This window comes from Macaca thibetana, chromosome 4, assembly GCF_024542745.1.
Source record: "Macaca thibetana thibetana isolate TM-01 chromosome 4, ASM2454274v1, whole genome shotgun sequence".
NCBI lineage: Eukaryota > Metazoa > Chordata > Mammalia > Primates > Cercopithecidae > Macaca > Macaca thibetana.
The window spans coordinates 32,847,294-32,867,204 of NC_065581.1; the positions used below are offsets into that span (position 1 = coordinate 32,847,294).

General features: G+C 37.8%; 1 protein-coding gene and 1 non-coding gene across 2 annotated transcripts in view; one reads left to right on the forward strand and one right to left on the reverse strand.

Moving 5' to 3' along the window:
• Positions 1-18,903, reverse strand: part of TSBP1 (testis expressed basic protein 1) — a 77,267-nt gene extending 58,364 nt beyond the window's left edge. The window contains exons 1-7 of the mRNA XM_050786210.1: positions 18,580-18,903; positions 16,683-16,769; positions 15,558-15,590; positions 14,230-14,262; positions 8,443-8,463; positions 7,915-7,935; positions 3,070-3,090 (exon numbers count right to left, since the gene is read on the reverse strand). Coding sequence (XP_050642167.1) covers positions 3,070-3,090; positions 7,915-7,935; positions 8,443-8,463; positions 14,230-14,262; positions 15,558-15,590; positions 16,683-16,769; positions 18,580-18,592 — 229 coding nt within the window. The 5' untranslated portion in view covers positions 18,593-18,903. The remainder of the gene's footprint in view (positions 1-3,069; positions 3,091-7,914; positions 7,936-8,442; positions 8,464-14,229; positions 14,263-15,557; positions 15,591-16,682; positions 16,770-18,579) is intronic.
• LOC126954013 (U6 spliceosomal RNA) lies at positions 5,658-5,762 on the forward strand. The gene has a single exon (XR_007725476.1). It is a non-coding gene; the product is annotated as a U6 spliceosomal RNA (small nuclear RNA).
• Positions 18,904-19,911: the final 1,008 nt, after the last annotated feature.

The following is a 19,911-nucleotide window of genomic DNA, read 5'->3' on the forward strand; positions in this document are numbered from 1 at the left end:
GTTTTTTTTTTGGGGTTTGTTTTTGTGGGATGGAGTTTTGGTGGAGTTGCAGGGAGCCGAGACTGTGCCCTGCATTCCAGTCTGGGCAACAGAGTGAGATTCTATCTCAAAAAAAACAAAACAAAACAAAACAAAAAACTGTATCTCAGATGTTGCTCACAGGACACAAAGTTTCAGTTAGATAGGAGCAATACATTCAGGAGATGTTTTGTACAACATGGTGATTATAGTTAATAATATGTTATACTTGACATTTGCTAAGAGTGTGGATTTTAAGAGTTCTCTCCACAAAAAGTGTGTGAGGAAATGGATATGTTAACAGCTTGATTTAGTCATTCTACAGTGTATACATATATCAACACATTATGTTGTATACCATAAATATATACATTTTTGTCAATTAAAAATGATAACATTTTTAAAAAACCATGTCTCTTGCAGCCCTCTTAGTGATTTTTTTTTTTTTTTTTTTTCCGAGACAGGATCTCACTCTGTCACCCAGGCTGGAGTGCAGTGGTGCAATCACAGCTCACTGTAGCCTTGACCTCTTTGGCTCAAGCGATCCTCCCACTTCAGCCTTCCAAGTAGCTGGGACCACAGGTGCATGCCACCATGCTGGCTAATTTTTTATTCATTGTAGAGACAGGGTCTCACTCTGTTGTTGAGGCTGTGACATCTGGTTTTTTTTTTGTTTGTTTGTTTAGAAAAAGTCCATACCCATATACATGCCTGAATGTAGGTAAATGTCATTTTTGCTCCCCATTGCTGTTTCCAAACAATATCTTCTCCAGTAGAAACCCCTGTTGTCTTTGAAGCAATATGAGACTTTACTCTGTACCTCTCTCCTTGTTGCTATCATAAATAAATATGATGGTCATTCTCTCCCATTTCATTCTCTACCAGAAGACAGGGTTGCCTTTTTACAGCATAAATGTGGCTTTATCCCTTCCCTGATGAAAACAATGGCTTATTGTGGTGCTCAGAAGTGTTCTCCATATTTTATTCTAAAAGACTTTTTGTGATCTGGCCTCTCCCTGCCTTTCAGACTCCTCCACCATCATTCACAACTGGCTTTCAGCAGTCTCTCATACAAGCTACTCTTCTTCCCCTCTCAGGAACTTGGTGTTCTTTCTGCCTGAGATACGCTTCCCTAAGATCCTCCTGTGGCTGCCACCTTTTCACCATTCAGTGTCAGTTCAAATATCTCCTCAGGGAAATTTCTTTCCATCTCCTAGCTAAAGGCCCTCACTTCTTGGTCTTGCTGTATCATATTATCTTAATTTGTTTTCTCCGTAGAATGTACTATGATAGTCTAATAATCATGGTAGGAATTAATCTAGAAAGGGAAATTATTGTATTTGTTTGCTTACGTGTTTATTTTCTGTCTTACCTCACTAGAATCTATGCTGTCTATGAAATACTTATATTGTTATATTGACAATACTTATATTGTCTTAGGCATAGCAGCTGCAATGCTCTAAATTTCCCCTTTGGAGGGTTTTTATGGCAAGCCTGTCTCACATGGGTCCTCTGCAGATTTTGCTGGATGAATTGAAGATTTGAGTTTATTGTTTAGCATGTTTCAACCCCCAAATATTTTACCCTTTCTGTAAGTTAGGTGAAAACAAAGCAAAACTAGATAAAACATGTTTTAATCATAAAAGTAATAAAATATTGAGCTTAATAGCTTTCTAAGGGCACTTGTTAAGAGTTATATATACAACAAAACAGCCTTATTCATGGAATAAGATTATGGCACAGTATTGGATTAGCACACTAATTCTGATATTTTATATTAATTTACATTTTAAGATTTTCAAATTACATTTTAAAAATTGAAGTAATATATTTTTAACATATGCATAATTTTCTAAATTCCTTGGAACAAACATTTTGTTTCCAAAGAATACTTTGGATTGGAAGAGTAAACATATTTAATGATGTCCTGGGGGTAGCTGGACAAGCTCAGGACTTGAAGTCCAAAGGCCAGTATTTAGAACCTCAGTTTTACTCTTTTACTAGCTATATGCCTTTGGTCAAGTTAAATAATATCTTTAAGCTTCATTTTTTCCTCATGTGTAGTATCTGTAAATAGTCAAGGAACACGACCCACTTTAATTACAACCCTCTCCTTGTCCCCTACTCCCATTCCCTGGTCTGTTCACAAACCTCTTCTTCCCTCCTATTCCTAAGTTAATGAAGCTATTACTGTTTTGCTGAAACTATGATTGCCAGCTAAAACCATTTTAATCCTCTCTTTATTCTTTAATCAGTGGACTTCTCATTCTTTGAAGGTCTCATTAATTTTAGACAAAACGCTCAATGATGGGGAAGGAAAAGGAGGTGAGGGACAAGAGCTCAGCAGGGTTAGGGAATGTTCTTTAGTTCTGTGACACACCAAAGAGACTTAGAATTTGGAAATATGAAAATTTCCCCCTTGCTGTCCTAAAAATAACTACAAACAAAAAATTCATATGGTTGTCTGGCTCAAAAACTATCCATTTCTTTCTTTCTTTTTTTTTTTGCAGGGGACAGGGCAGGGATGAGTATCGGAACCAACAACACCTGGGAGCACCAAACCCTTAGTGTCAGTTGCAGCTCAGGGAGATAGGGAATTAGCCATCTCTTCCATTGCTGCCAGCCTGACTTGGGGATGCCTCAGGGAAGGCTGCTTTTTCCGGCTAGCCATGCAAAGCTTTGAAATTCTGAGGACACAGCTAATATCATTTATCCCTCATTCTATATTATCTTCATCCTCACCTTATTTTTCTTACTAACTTCTTGCTCTTATTTCTTACTAACTTCATCCTTCTTATTTATTCTGTTTTTCCAACACTTCAGGTTTGGAAATTGCTCTCTTCGTGTCATCATAATAAACCACTAGAAACTTGCATTTACTTTTGACTGATTATTGAGGTGTCTGGTTATGGAGAACAAAGAAATTGGATAAACGTGAAGTTCAAACTTCTGCTGTGCTTCAGTGAAGAAGTCTGGGAAGTTTAGGAAGATATCCTCTTGATTAAATGGGGCTAAATGTCAGCAGAATTGAAGAAAAGTAAAGGAACTTACCAATACTTGATCGAGACAGTGCTAAAATAAAACACATCAAAACAAGAATGAGTTCTGTTTGTCCCATGGAGAACTTAGATGCCGTAGACACTATACTGCAGAAAAGTTGTGGGAAAGAGGATAGAAATGAGTCACAACTCATTTCCTGTTATCGATTGCAATGCAATGTGGTGAGCAGCTGGATATCTACATATGGACTGCAATACTTTTGTGGTAAGGTGGGACTACAAGATCTATGCAACCTGTCTTTCAATTTTGGTGAGTAACAGAATAAAAATATTTTTGGAGATTGCTAGCTTCTCAATCTCTGGACATTTTTCTGTCCCTATAAGTCTTCTTTCATTGGTGATTCTGCTGCTTTGTTCTTTCCTTCTCTACCTTTCTTCCACCTGTTCCTCTCTCCCTTAATTTTCTTTTTTTCACCTTTGTTCGAAAATATTTTTTGTTACACCAAACAATTACCACCTAACTGCTTCAACAGGGGTTTCCACTTTCCAAAATTCACTTGTGCCCTATGGAGATGAAGAATAGCAAGAGACCAAATCAGGAAGGTTTTTTTTTTTTTTTTTTTTTTAGACGGAGTCTCGCTCTGTCGCCCAGGCTGGAGTGCAGTGGCCAGATCTCAGCTCACTGCAAGCTCCGCCTCCCGGGCTCACGCCATTCTCCTGCCTCAGCCTCCCGAGTAGCTGGGACTACAGGCGCCCGCCACCTCGCCCGGCTAGTTTTTTGTATTTTTTTAGTAGAGACGGGGTTTCACCATGTTCGCCAGGATGGTCTCGATCTCCTGACCTCGTGATCCGCCCGTCTCGGCCTCCCAAAGTGCTGGGATTACAGGCTTGAGCCACCGTACCCGGCCAGGAAGTTTTTAAATAATATTAGAAGCTAGAGTCAAAGTAGTGAAAGTATTTAGAACCTCAGGGCTTACTGAAAGGGTGCTTGCTATAGAGGGGGATATTTCATCCTCTCCTTTAAGTGACTACTCTGAACACGGTAGTTTTTAAAGTTTATAAAGTAGAGCTGAACTTGAAAACTAAAAAGAGAAGTAATATATTCAAGAAAAATATATCAAGAAGGAACCCATATTCTTGGTAATGAATGAGAAGTTTCACCACCCATGTGATATCTTATTGGAGGACTGAGTCTTAAACACCTGATCACCAGCAGAAATCAAGGCCACAGGCCTCATGCATTGTAAGAACCTGGAATTATCTTCCTGTTTAATGTGTTAGGTTACATGGAAAAAGGGAATTAATATTGCAGATGAAGTTAAAGTTGCTAATCAGCTCACCTTAAAGTAGGGTGATGATCTTAGTATATCTGAGTGGGCCCAATATAATCACAAAGATTTTTAAGAGTGGAAGCAGGAGACAGAAAAGAGAAAGACAGAAAGAGAAAGAGGTATTACAATGGAAGAAGGGCAGAATGATGTGATGTGAGGACTTGATTTATTTTTGTTCACTTTGAAGACAGAAGAAGGGAGCCATGAACCAAGGAATGTGGTCAGGCTCTAGAAGCTGAAAAAGCAAGGAAACAGATTTGTTCCTAGAACATCCAGAAAGAATACAGTCTAGCTGACAACCTGATTGTTGTCCAGTGAGACATATATGACAGATTTATAAACTATGGAATTGATAGATAATAAATTTGTGTTGTTTTAAGCCATTAAGTTTGTGGCAATTTGTTAGAGCAGCTATAGAACTAATATAGAACTAATTAATATAGAACTAATACAACATGGTTAGACTATTTCCCCAAAATTCCCTTGTAGTTAGGTGTGGCTATATGATTGAGTTCTAGTCGATCTAATGTTGTTAGAAGTGATATGAAAGTCATCCAGGCTTGTTTGTAAAGGAAATCTAATATACCAGCAGAAGGTAGGAAAGAAGATTTAAAAATGAAAGAACAAAGCATAGTACTGTAAGTGGAAAACACAATATAAATTGGAGACATTGGCTGGGCGCGGTGGCTCACACCTGTAATCCCAGCACTTTGGGAGGCCAAGGCAGGGGGATCACAAGGTCAGGAGTTCGACACCAGCCTGGTCAATATGGTGAAACCCCGTCTCTACTAAAAATACAAAAATTAGCTGGGCATGGTGGTGGGCGCCTATAGTCACAGGTACTCGGGAGACTGAGGCAGAAGAATTGCTTGAACCCGGGAGGCGGAGGTTGCAGTGAGCTGAGATTGCGCCACTGCACACCAGCCTGGGTGACAGAGCAAGACTCCATTTCAAAAAAAAAAAAAAAGGAAACATTTAGATAAACATACAAAAATTCACAATATAAAATGAGTTAAATTCATCTATTAGGGAATGGAAAATTTTACATTGTTAATATGAACAAAGTCAAGCAATATGCCATTTAAAAAAGACACAAGACAAAAACAAACTCTTAAGGTTCAAAATAAAAGGATGAAAAATATGTATAATAGGAAAATACTAATTAAAACAAAGTTGTTAGAACAATGTTTATATCAGACAGTGTACAATTTAAGTCAAAAAATAGTCATGAGGATATGAGTGGAAATGAAGACATGAGTTTCAGCAGCATTTAGAAGTTACTTAGATATTTATATTAGAAAATAAGAGCGTCTGCTTTGGCAGCACATATCCTAAAATCGGAATGATGCAGAGAAGGTTAGTGTGGCCCGTGTGTAAGGATGGCATGCAAATTTGTGAAGTGTCCCATATAAAAATAAAATAAAAAAAGAAGATAAGAAAGTCTGGAAAATAATTAAGAGTTTCATATAGCAAGCTAGAAAAAGGAACAAAAATAAAGCGAAAGTAAAGAGAAGGAATTTTACCCGTAGATATACGTAGCCCAAGCTATGACAAGAAAATTGTTTTAAGAATTGGAAAAGGAAACTCAAGATTATCAGATTTTGCAGTTGACATAATGTTTTACATATAGAATTCAAGAGAATCTAAAAGTTATTAGAACTCTAAGAGCACAGCAGGGTGGCTAGATACAAAATCTACTTTCAGATATACAGCATATAATTTATATTCCAACAATAATTATTTGTAAAATCCACATAGAGAGATAGTATTCACATCAGAAACAAAAAACAAGTATTTATATAAGAATTAATCCAACAAAAGATATGCAAAACCTTTCTGAAGAAAATTATATTACATTATTGAAGGGTATATGAGAAAATTTGAATAGTAGGCAACCATGTTAATGCATGGGAAGAACTGATTTTACAAATTAATCTACAGACTCAATGAAATTTCAGTGAAATCCTAATATGACTGTTATGGATCTTGAGAAATTATAAAATTCTTGTGTAAGAGAAAAGGTCGAAGAATAGCCAACACATTTCTGAAAAAGAACAAAGATAATGTGCTATTTTTAAATAATAAATGTTATACAGTTTTAGTAGTGAAAGCAATGTAGTATTGGTTCAGTAAAAGACAAAAGATCACTGGAACAGAAAGTAAAATTCATGGAAAAACCAAATATATAAGATGAAGATGGCATTACAAATCAGCAGAGAAAGAACACACCAGTCAATAAATCTAGTTGGAACAAGATGAGAAGAAATCCATCTAGTTGGTTTTCCAGATGAGTGGAAAATTAGATCTCACCTGTATTATTTCTGAAATCACTCACCAAAACCAAAAAACAATTAACAAAACCCCATTTAGATTAAAGGCCTATATGCAGAAAGGGAAATTTAAAAACTATTAAGAGAAAGTATTAGACAAAATCTTTGTGATACCGAGGTAAGGCCAAACAAACAAAAAAGAAGAAACTCTAAAAGAAAACAAGAGATTGACAAATTTTATTACAATAAATTGTGTGGTGTTGGGGGAGAGTGAGTGGAGGCCTTCTAAAAGTCAAGAGACACCATAAAAATTTAAAGCTAAGAGATAGAATTGGAGGAGATAATTGCAAATATTTAACATAACATATAAAAGTTGATCTTTCATAATAATAAAGAATTACTACAGATCAATAACTGATAGATAAATGAGTAAAGTAAACGAACAAGCAATTTATATAGGGTGAAACCTAACTAGCTAGTAAGCCTATGAGAAGATACTCAATTTCAGGAGTGAGCAGGGAATGCAGATATTAAAAATTGTACATGTATTCAAGTGCCAATAATAGAAAAATATGACAAAATCTGGGATTGTTACTAATGCAGAGAAATTGGAAACTTTTATTTATTTCTGTATGCCTCTATGTAACTACCAAGGAGCTTAATTCATTAATAGCTAGTAAAATTTAAGCTATGCATAAATTACATAAATGCTCATATACAATGTGATCACTAATCCTACTTCAGGGTATGTACCCTGGATAAACTCTTTTCCATCTACTTAAGGACTATCTTTGCAGCATTATTTGTGATACAGAAACTGGAAACATCGACAATGCATCAGCAGGAGAAAATAATAGAAAAATATTGTATATTCATAGGGTGGAATATTGTTCAACAAAGTGTATAACCTGGATTTCAAAATTACATTTTGAGAGAAAAATGCAAACCACAATGATACTATCAGACAGATGCCATTTTTTGTAAAATTAAACATCTAAAAAATAATACTACATTTTGTTCAGTGATAGGTAGAGACTATAAATATATGTAAATAGACTTAAATATTTAAAGTATATTAATAAGCCTTTGGGAAGAAGGGAGTGGAATATGTCTATAATAAGTTGAGAAATATGACAAGAATATTATCAATTTGTCACATGTAAGGTGTGGATATACAAGTGTTAATTATTTTTATACTTAATTTTAAAATCTTTCTTAAAAGAGAAAAAATACAGAAACAATATGGCTTGCAAACCAGATGATAGTAGAATTGAAAGAAAACCACAAAGCACTTACCTAGAGAGTTGGTTGATGGTGCTAAAATACACACACAGAAAACATGAGGTGAATCATGAGAATTTGGATCCCTAATCTTTGCGTATCAACTTCAGTTGCTGTTACCCCCTTCTCAGGAGTTAAAGCCTAGGCCCTGGGAGTCATCACTGATCTGGTGATGGGTACTGATGGCCACTCCCACCAGCTACTGCATATGCTTTCCATCTCTACAAATGGGTTTAATTTTTAGTAGGCAGATGCCATTCCTACTGCCCTAATTCCTCCCTCCCTTTTTTCCCTCTCTATTTTCTTCTCTCTCTCCCTTTTATCTTTATTACTTTCCTTTTCTCTTGCTCATCACTTCTTCTGTTGTTTTCCTTTTCTCCCAGCCAGATCACTCTAAACCAGCACTAGAAAACTTTATCTATTGCTTAGTATTCACATGACTTGACATATGACAGGATTTCTCTTTCCTCCAAAGCGTTTATAATCTAGGGAAATGTTACTAATGGGAAGCACATTTTTGTTGAGAAACAAGATAATACTTACTGTAGTCTCTTTTGGATCCCTCTGAAAACACAAACAAAAGAAAGAAAAATCAATTTGGATATTCTATTCCTGTAGTTTTGGTATCACTAGAGAGAATTACCCAATCAACACCCTCAAATGCCCAGTTAGGCAGGAAACTGGAGACAAAATCTCCTCATGGCTGAATTTGTAAGTTTAATGACATAAAAAACCAGGCAAAAATTAATTAAGGTAAATACATGTAGTGAGAAGAAATAACAAACTATGCATGCAAACATTAAAACAAAGGAATATAGTTATAAGGTAAGTTGAGGTCAAATAAAAGAAGGAGTGGTAAAATATTTACTCAGCTGATTGAGAATTCAAGTTCAACGACAATATGGCAAATTATAATGAATACAAATGTGTATATTGATTGTGACTGAATGTGCATCCTATGATCTAAAACTTGTTTCTTAGTGATGTCATGGAAACAGACTTTCTAAGATATCTAGAGACAAAGCAAATTACATGAAAAAGTAGTCATGTTATCACTGTTGTTTTCATGAAAGTGTAAAAGCAAATAGTAATATTGATACTTTTAATTGATTTAAATTATGTTGAATCATAATATCATTTGATGTTGAATCATAATATCATTTGATATTTCACTAAAGTATAGTTAAAGATCTACTTAGAAATGTAAAGCCAACGGTGTTTTTTTTCAGCTTCTTTTCTGAAAATGAGTGCTCTCCTTCCGTACTTGTTAGTCATTCTGGTGGGAATCAAGTACAAAACACATTCTCTTTTTTATAATAATGTTACTTGTTTCTCATGGTTCTATGGGGATTTTAAAAACGGTGTCTCACGCCTGTAATCCCAGCACTTTGGGAGGCCAAAGTGGGTGGATTACCTGAGGTAATTCCCTCTTTCTCTCTCTCTGACCAGTCCTATCTCCAGAACTCAACAAGTACCACTAGAGCTACCTCTCATTCTTATTGGAAGCCACTAAAGTTGTCCACACTACGCCCACCAGCTACACCAGAACTATAAGGTCATAAGATTGTGGATGTGGATTTAAGAGTTATTTCAATAAAATCTCCCTGACTGTGGTGAGGAGACACACACACACACACACACACACACACACACACCCCAAGTATATAGATCCCGGAGAGTTGAGGAAAGAAAAGAGAAAGTAACTGAGTCACTTTGCTTGCTGTCAACTCTGTCAACCACACAAAAATGAACTACCCCAAAATCCCTCCCCCAAAATCCCTCCCTCCCTGGCTGTCCAAGGCCTCCAGTAGCCTACAGGTTGCTTTGGTGCATATTAGGAAAAGGTGTTCCTTCCTCCAGGTGAATGCAGCCCCACCCCAGAGACACTGCTGGGGATTTCAATTCCCTTAGCCCTTTGTGCAGTGAACCAACCTGTATTTAGGTCCTTAGTCCATTTTAAAATCAGTTTGTTTGAGCTGTATTTTGAGTTGTATCTTGCTTTTGAGTTGTATGAATTCCCTATATATTTTGGATATTGCTGTGGTTTGAATGTCCCCTCCAAAACTCATGTTGAAACTTAATCCTCAATGTGACAGCATTGAGAAGAACCTTAAAGAGGTGATTATATCATGACGGTTGTACCCACATAAATGGATTAATCCACTAATGGATTAATGAGTTGTCATGCAAGTGGAACTGGTGGCTTCATAATAAGAGGAAATACCTAATCATGGCATGTTAGCCACCTTGCCATGTTATGCCCTGTACCACTTCAGGAATCTGCAGAGAGTCCCCACCAGCAAGGCTCTCACCACATGCGCCCCCTCAGCCTTGGACTTTCCATCCTCCATAACTGTAAGAAATAATCATACATTTCTTTTTTTTTTTTTTTTTTTTTTTGTTTTGAGATAGAGGAGTCTTGCTCTGTCGCCCAGGCTGGAGGTGTAGTGGCGCAATCTCGGCTCACCGCAAGCTCCGTAACACCTTGCTGGTTCAGGCCATTCTCCTGCCTGTCCAAGCCTCCAGTAGCCTACAGTAGCTTTGGGACTACAGGCGCCCTCATGCAGCCCCACCCCAGAGACACTGCCGGCTTAGCCCTTTTTTGAATGTCTTTTATAGACACGCAGTTTCACCGTGTTGTTAGCTAGGATGGTCTCGATCTCCTGACCTTGAAACTTGATCCACCCGCTTAAAGAGGTGATTATATTGGCCTCCACTAATGGATTAAAGTGCTGGGATTATAGGTGGGAGCCACTGCGCCCGGCCTAATTTCTTTTCTTTATAAATTACCCAGTTTCAGATATTGCTGTAAGCAACTGAAACAGATTAAGACAAATATTAACCACTTATTCAGATATATGGTTTGCAAATATTTCCTCCCATTCTGTGAGTTGGATTTCATTTTGTTGATTGTTTCCTTTGTTGTTCAGAAACAATTTTGTTTGATGAGATATCACTTAGTTTTGCTTTTGTTACTGTGTTTTTGGTGTCATATAAAAAAACTTGCAAAGACCAATGTCACGGAGCTTTTACCTGTTTCATTATAGGATTTTTACGGTGTCAAGTCTTACATTAAAGTCTTTAATCCATTTTGAATTGATCTTTGTGTATAGTATGTGATAAGGACCAATTTCTTTCTTTTTTTGCATATGGATATCCAGGTTTCCCCAATAACATTTATCCTTTCCCTGTTGTGTATTCTTGGTAACTTTATTTTCTCTCTTATTAATTTTCTGTGTAGAAGATCTATTCATTGTTGATAATGGGTTACTGAAGTCCACTACTATTATTATATTGCTGTCTATTTCTCCCTTCAGTTATGTTAATATTTGCTTTATATATTTAGGTGCTCTGACATTATGTGCATATGTACTTAAAATTTTTATATCCTCTTGATGAATTGGCCCCTTTATAATTGTATAATGACCTTCTTGTCTCTTGTTATAATTTTTGACTAAAAGTCTATTTTGCCTGATATAAGTATAGCCACCCCTACCCTCTTTTGTTTTCCATTTGCATGAGGCATCTTTTTTTAATCCCTTTACTTTCATTCTATGTGTATCCTTAGAGCTGGAGTGTGTCTGCTGGAGGCAGCATATATAGTTGCAGCTTGTTTTTAAATACATTTAGCTACCCTATGTCTTTTCATTAGGAAATTTAATCCATTTACATTCAAGTAATTATTGATAGTTAAGGACTTAATATAGCTATTTGCTTGGTTGTTTTCTGGCTGTTTTGTGTATCCTTTCTTCCTTTCTTTCTTTGTGATTTGCTGATTTTCTGTAGTGGTATGCTTTAATATCTTTCTGTTTTGTGTATCTAGTATAGGCTTTTGGTTTGTGGTTACCATAGGCTTACATAAAACATGGTTTCAACAGTCTATTTTAAGCTAATAATAACTTAAAATAGACTGCATACAAAAACTCTACATATTATTCTCCCTACTTTTTACATTCTCAATGTCAAAATTTTACATTTAAAATAATTGTATATCCATTAACAAATTATATATTTTTAATATTTTTGTCTTTTAACTTTTATATTAGCATTAAAAGTGATTTATACACTATCATTACAGTATTCTAATATTCTGAATTGACTGTATATTTACCTTACCAGTGAATTTTATACTTGGATATGTTTTCATTTTACTAATTTATTGGCCTTTCATTTCAGCTTGAAGTATATTCTCTAGCATTTCTTGTAAGGCAGATATATGGGTGATAAACTCCCTCAGCTTTTGTTTGTCTGATAAAGACTATCTCTTTCTCATATCTGAAAAACAGCTTTACGGGTAAAGAGTTATTGGTTGGCAGTTTTTTTTCTTTCAGCAAATTGAATATATCATCCCACTATGTACTGGCCTAGAAAATGTCTGTGTAGAAGTGCTAATATCCTTTTGATGTACCTTTAAATGTGATATGCTTTTTTCAAGATTCTCTCTTTAACTTTGATTATTGACAATTTGACATAATGTCTTGGAGAAGACTTCTTTGGGTTAACTACGATTGGAGAGTTTTGAGTTTCATATATCGAGATGTCTATATCTCTTTACAGATTTGGAAAGTTTTTAGCAATTATGCCTTAAATAAGCATTTATTCTATTTTATTTCTCTTTTCCTCTGAGACTCCAATAATGCAAAAGTTAGCTTCCTTGATGCTGTCCCATAAATCTTGTACATATTTCTTCTCTTTGTGTTTCTTTTTTGTACTCTGACCAGATAATTTTAAATGATTGGTCTTTGAAATCCTCTTATTCTTTTTTGTACTTGATCCATTATCTTGGAAGCTCTCTATTCTCTCTTTTTTTTTAGTTTAGTCATTGCACTCTTCAGCTGCAAAATTTCCCCTCCTTGAAAGAATTGGGACTTGGCCGGGCGCGGTGGCTCACGCCTGTAATCCCAGCACTTTGCGGGGCCGAGGCGGGTGGATCACGAGGTCAGGAGATGGAGACCATCCTGGCTAACACGGTGAAACCCCGTCTCTACTAAAAATACAAAAAATTTAGTCGGGCACGGTGGCGGGCGCCTGTAGTCCCACCTACCAGGGAGGCTGAGGCAGGAGAATGGCGTGAACCCGGGAGACGGAGCGTGCAGTAAGCCGAGATCGTGGGCGACAGTGTGAGACTCCGTCTCAAACAAAAAACGTTTAACATTAGTCTCAATTCAACTACTAAAAGATTTGCTAGTTTCCCAGATATTCCCATTTTCTTTAGGTTCCATTTCAGAAAATAAACAGGGAATGCCATGGCACTTTGCTCCTCACTCTTGTTCGTGATAGATGAATCATAGAGGTAAGAAAGAGAAGGATGGACCAAGAGTCCAAGTGTGGGGCATGGACAGCAAGCCAAGTAACTGAGTTACTTTCTCTTTTCTTTCCTCAACTCTCCGGGATCTATATGCTTGTAGTGTGTGTGTGTGTGTGTGTGTGTGTGTGTGTGTGTGTGTGTGTGTGTGTGTGTGTAATTATTTCCACATCCACAATCTCATAACCTTATAGTTCTGGTGTAGCTGGTGGCCCTGGTGTGGACAAGTTTAGTGGCTTCCAACAAGAATGAGAGGTAGCTCTAGTGGTACTTGTTGAGTTCTGGAGATAGGACTGGTCAGAGAGAGAGAAAGAGGGAAGGAAAGAGAGAGAGAGAGAGAGCGAGAGAGAGAGAGAGAGAGAGAAAGAGAGCCGAGGGAACATCTATAGGCAACCCTAGAGAGTGGATATTGAAAGAGAACATTGAGTGTTGGGACGTGAGGGTTAGGGATAGCCATGGTACATTGAAATTAGTGGTACTGGTGTGTTCTCTCAAAAAAGTAGACAGGACATTGCTGTCTTCTCATAACTATCACATTTTAAAACCTGAATTTGATATCCAGCTCCTTCCTCAGCTCGGTGAACTTGAGTAAGTCTCAATCTTTTGAGCATAAATTTCGTCTTCTTAAATGGGAATAAGCTTTTTTTTTTTTTTAACTCTTACACTGTATGGCTTTCAAAGTGTATTTTCACATATACTATTCCATTTCATATTCATTTTATCCACACTTTAAACATCCAGGAAATTGTTTTGGAGAGGTTCCTTAACCTTTCTAATATGTTGGGGGTAAACAGAAGATAGGAATGAATTCTTCTGATGGTCTTAAGAAGGAGAATTATTTACCTTTTCTGAGAAAAATGCACAATTTTTCTTGAGAGAGAGAGAGAGGAGTGATAAGCATTTGGATATTATAACAACGAAAGATATGCTGACTCAACAAATCATGCTCAAAGGAAGATGAATTGATTCACTCTCTAAAGAGTGTATTCCTTCATTAACGCTCTAGTAGTTCCTAATCTATTTACCTCTACCATCCTCATAGTCCAGAAGTCTAGCACCTAGAAAAAAAGGGAGAGCACATGATTTTTCTTCTTGATTATGAGGCTTTATTTAAGACTCTGAGAACTAATGTAAACATGAACTCCTAATGGAGAATAATGATGTGAATTAATTTACTTTGCAGGAACTAGGAATTGTGCATAAGTTGCAGGAACTGATGATGATAAGTGACTGTGCCAATCATCAGTTTTATAATATTAGCCAAGCTAAATGATAGTCAGAAGGAATTTCAAAGTTTCTTTTACCTCTTGATACTTCAGCAGCTAGTCTCCTATTTTTTGCCTTATACCAATCCTGTATCTATCTTTCCTGCCCAGCAAGTGGCGCGATCTCGGCTCACTGCAAGCTTCCCGGGGCATTCTCCTCTCTCCAGTACCTTTACAGGCGCCCGCCACCGCGCCCCATGGTAGAGAACTGTGGTCTTCTCCTCACATCCTGCCTCCCAAAGTTGGTACTCTTAGCAACTTTGGCATCTCTCCAGACCTTTCCATGGAAAGTCTTCTTCACATCCTGAAGTTGGTACTCTTCTCTATCATAATTACGTTAACTGTGTTCACTCTCGTTATTCTAGGATACATTAGATTTTTCTGTCCAGCCATCTTACTAAGACCCTCTTCACGAATAGATTTAGGCTTTTTACTGAACCATCTGCTTCAGTGCCTGAGGAGTTTGCTATTTCCATGGGTTAGTATCTCTATTGTTGCTCTCAGACCACAGGAAACATCTGAAGAGGGCCTCAGAATTATGCGGGCCTACCCAGTATTAATTAATTCTCCCCACCTCCAGTTTGGCATTCAGTACTGCTCAGAAACCTCGGGTAGATTTCTGCCAGTCACTTAGAAGCAGTTCAGTTCATGCAATGGTGCACTATGCAAGGTTCTGGAAACACAACTGTAAACAAGACAGATTTCATTCTTGACTTGTGAAAATTCTTTTTTTTTTTTTTTTTTGAGACAGAGTCTTGCTCTGTCACCCAGGCTGGAGTGCAGTGGCCGGATCTCAGCTCACTGCAAGCTCCTCCTCTCAGGTTCACGCCATTCTCCTGCCTCAGCCTCCTGAGTAGCTGGGACTACAGGCGCCCGCCACCTCGCCCGGCTAGTTTTTTGTATTTTTTAGTAGAGACGGGGTTTCACCGTGTTAGCCAGGATGGTCTCGATCTCCTGACCTCGTGATCCGCCCGTCTTGGCCTCCCAAAGTGCTGGGATTACAGGCTTGAGCCACCGCGCCCGGCTGACTTGTGAAAATTCTATAAATACTTACTGTATTTCTTTTTCTCGTGAGTATAAGTACTTACTTTGTTCTGAACTGTATCTGCAGACATACATTTCTGTGGAAGAATTAAGCAAAATGTTTTTATTAGTTACTTGTGAGAAGCGTTCTTTCTCTGATCCAACTCTCGTTACTCTAAGCTGTGCTTCTCGTCTCCCAAGGTGGTCCTCCTGATATAATGCATTATTGCTCTCACCCATTTTCCACATCTCCCATCAGCCCTGTTTTTATCTGTCTTTTCACAATACTTATGCTTTGGGGGCTCACAGGCATTGAGGGTGGGAAACAGGGAGGGAATATAGCTAATTAGAAAGTTGTGGGAGAGAAACAGAAAAATCCAGGAAAGAGGGACCTTGTGGCATAGAAATAGGTCTTAGCTTTTATGAGCTCCATCTCTGTTTCATTGACAAGTACCACTCTGTATTTGTCTCTTCTTATCATCTCCCCAAATTAAGTCACTGAAAGTCTCCAATTCTTATTATATAATACTAGGTATTGGTGTTTACCAACTTACTGTCTTCTCACTTTTATTTATTTATTTTTTAAACTCAGGTAATTTTCCTTGGAGCTCAGGTAATTTTCTTTTAAAGTATTCTTATTACTTTTGCTAAACTCTATCTATGATTTTTTTTTTTTTGAGACGGAGTCTTGCCCTGTCACCCAGGCTGGAGTGCAGTGATGTGATCTCAGCTCACTGCAACCTCTGCCTCCTGGGTTCAAACAATTCTCCTGCCTCAGTCTCCCAAGCAGCTGGGATTACAGTTGCCTCCCACCATGCCCAGCTGATTTTTGTATTTTTAGTAGTGACGGGATATCACCATGTTGGTCAGGCTGGTCTCGAACTCCTGACCTTGTGATCCACCTGCCTCGGCCTCCCAAAGTGCTGGGATTACAGGCCTGAGCCACCGCGCCCAGCCTATCTGTGATATTTTGTTTGACATTATTGATAATGTAAACTTTGGGAGTTAAAAGTGCAGGGAGAATCACTAATAGGTCAGAGATTCTTTGACTCAAGTATTGAAACAGATTCCCAGAATATTGGCAAAGTCTCTAGCTGTTTGATAAGTAGAGATGAACTCAGACTGAATCTTGGCATCCCTCCCTCTGTGGTTTTCACAGGAAATCTTCGTTTTGACTCATTATTACTCACCACTTTGCTTATGTCGTGCCCATCTTGTTAACAAAATAGCCAGGATGGCAAGTCCCAGGAGAGTCAGGATGACAGCCAAAGTTATTTCTGAAAACAAAAACTCACCTGTAAACATGCTTATTTAGACCAGGAAATTACCAGAAACAACTTCTGATCACCTCTTACTATCCACCAGATAGACTTTTTTTCTTTCCCCTTTCTGCTGCTTCAACTCCTTAATTCATTTATTTGCCTCACTGCTGTCCTCACATTCCTGCCCCTGCCCATTTTTAGCTCTTACATTGGTTCTTTGGTCATATACTAAGAACCTCAGATGCTGTGTACCCTTGGTGTAGAGTCAACAATCTGACAGATTTCCTCCTCAATTGAACCCTTTACTCCCCAGGCAGGAAGAATGTGAAAGGGAATCAGTGGTCTACGAAGCTATCCACTGCGGTATGGGGAAAATATTAGAACTTCTATTTTCTGTGTAATTTTAACTCATACCTTTAAAGTTGCAAGATTTTCTGTATATATATAGCTATATATGTGTGTGTATATATAGCTGTATATGTGTGTATATATAGAGCTAGATATGTGTGTATATATATAGCTAGATATGTATATATGTGTATATATAGCTATATATATATAGCTATGAATTCATAACATTTATAAATATACTTGCATAGGAAATGTATACTCAAAACATTTTTATGAGTGAGTGATCAAAAAACTTTCAGCACCCTGACTAAAGGATGCTGACTGAAAATGGTTTTATTAATGAAAGCCACAGCAAAGGACAGAAATTTCTTATCACAGAAAAACCTTTCAGTCATCACTCGCCAGCCTCCTCATGATAAGATGGATATTTGCGAGGTTTGTTATTGTGGTTGGTAGGATAAAACATGCAGGGATTGCTTAACTTGTGTTTGTTTTTGTGTCATTGATTTGCATTCAGTTGATGTAAGATAGAGTCTTGCAGTCGTAGGGAAGAAAAATCTTAGTATCATATGGTTATAAAGGGCAGTGGCTATGAAGGATCTGGGGGGAGAAAAAAGGAAGAGAGACAGAGAAAGAGAGAGAGAGAGAGAGAGAAAGGAAAGAAGAAAAAACCAACCATAAATCTCCCTGTGAAAGTAAAAACTCTGAAGAATATTGAACTCTGAAAGACTAAGAAAGTAGATTATACCCACATTAAGACTACTTCAAACAAACAATAGGTGACTCCATCTCAAGATGTAATAACGCACCTCCAATCAGGGCAGATTAGGCATTTGTCTACTGAGTCTTCTAGGTATTTGGTCCTGTGAGAAAATTCTCCTGCCAAATCAACTTTTGGAGATTTTCTTCTAATGTACCACTAAAATGAACAGCTAGTACTCAATATGGCCTCTATTATGTGAACTTTTTTTTTCTAGTTTTAAGTAACTCATCGGGAAGGGAAGGATAACTAGGTGGTGTACTCAGTACTACTGTATACTCCCTTTCTTCCTTTAGTGTCTGAAATGCCCCGTCTATAGGGCAGTTAGAAGATGGTCCCCCCCATTAATAGTGAAAATGAGAGGAAATCATTATTTCTGAGTTGAGGTAGATTATAGAGTGACCATACTACAGGAAGTGAGATAATGGGCTAAGGAATTTTCCTAGTGCTATGGAGGATGGTTATTTTCTTTGTTCAGTTTAACCTCTAGAAACCAAAGGAGAAACCAGCACGATCAGCCTACAGCTTAGTTAACTGTGGGTTGTTTCCTCCAGGCTTCCAGAGGAATCAATAAGACTGAAAGAAAAAATACTGAATTTGAAAAGGAAGTAGGCAAGGAAGATAAAGCAGTCGTGTTAAAGTCCCTAAGTCCCTAAGAGGAGACTCCTGAACCATTAGAGTCAAGAAAGCCTCAAAGAGGGAGTTAGTCCATACCCAAGACTGTCATTTTCCATGTATTGTCTTCAGCAGGTCTCGCATCATTTGGATTTCTTTGTCAGAGAGAGATCAAGATAAAACGAAAAACTCAAGTTCACTGTTTCTGAGCAATATGAACTTGGGTGTCAGGGAGGCCCTTGTAGGCAGAGATGCAGAGGATCACTGAGAAATTGTGTGGAGCAGATTGATCAGAACTAAGCAAATGATGGGAGTGTGGCCTGTGAAGGTTCTGGAATCTGTGTCATAACAGAGACTTAGAACATCAGCAAGGCAGGAGAAAAGGCAGAGGAGGATCAAAAGGCTAGGAAGATTGAAGAATACTTTGGAGGACCTTGAACTTGTATAGAATACTGGAAGGGAACTCACTCTATGTGGGTTTTAGAATTATTTCTAGTTTTTCAGAGATTTTTAAGGCCAGAGATTCTATATCATTAATCTTTGTAACTTTTTTTTTTTTTTTTTGAAACAGAGCTTCACTCTTGTTGCCCAGGCTGGGGTGCAGTGGTGCCATCTCAGCTCACTGCAACCTCTGCCTCCCAGGTTTAATAGATTCTCCTGTCTCAGCCTCCCAAGTAGCTGGATTACAGGCATGTGTCACCACGCCCGGCTAATTTTGTATTTTTAGTAGAGATGGGGTTTCTCACTGTTGGTCAGGCTGGTGTCGAACTCCAGACCTCAGGTGATCCACCCGCCTCAGCCTCCTAAAGTGCTGGGATTACAGGTGTGAGCCACTCCCCCCGGCCTAATCTTTGTAACTCTTGAGGCAGAGAACCTTCCACAGAATAGTCACTTTATAAATGTTTGATAATTAAAAATGAGAAGAATGTCTGTATTTAAAAAGAGGCAGACCAGATAAAGGAAAAGTGGTACATATACACCATAGAATACTACACAATCATAAAAAGGAATGAGATCATGTCCTCTGCAGCAACATGGATGGAGCTGGAGACCACTATTCTAAGCAAACTAAAGCAGGAACAGAAGATCAAATACCATATGTTCTCGCTTATAAGTGGGAGCTAAACAACAAGAACACATGGGCACTAAGAGGGGAACAGACACTGGGGTCCACTTGAGGATGGAGGCTAGGAGGAGGGAGAAAAAATATCTCTTAGGTACTATGCTTATTACCCAGGTGACTAAAGAATCTGTACACCAAACCCCCACAACACACAATTTACCCATATAACAAACAATTACATGTACCCTTAGAACTAAAAGTTAAAAAAAGAGCCTTGAAACAAATGAAGGTGAACAAAAGAAGCCAAGTTGTTGGAGTTAGATAGTAAGAATAAATCCAGTCCAGAGGTCTGTGGTGCTAGGAAGAGT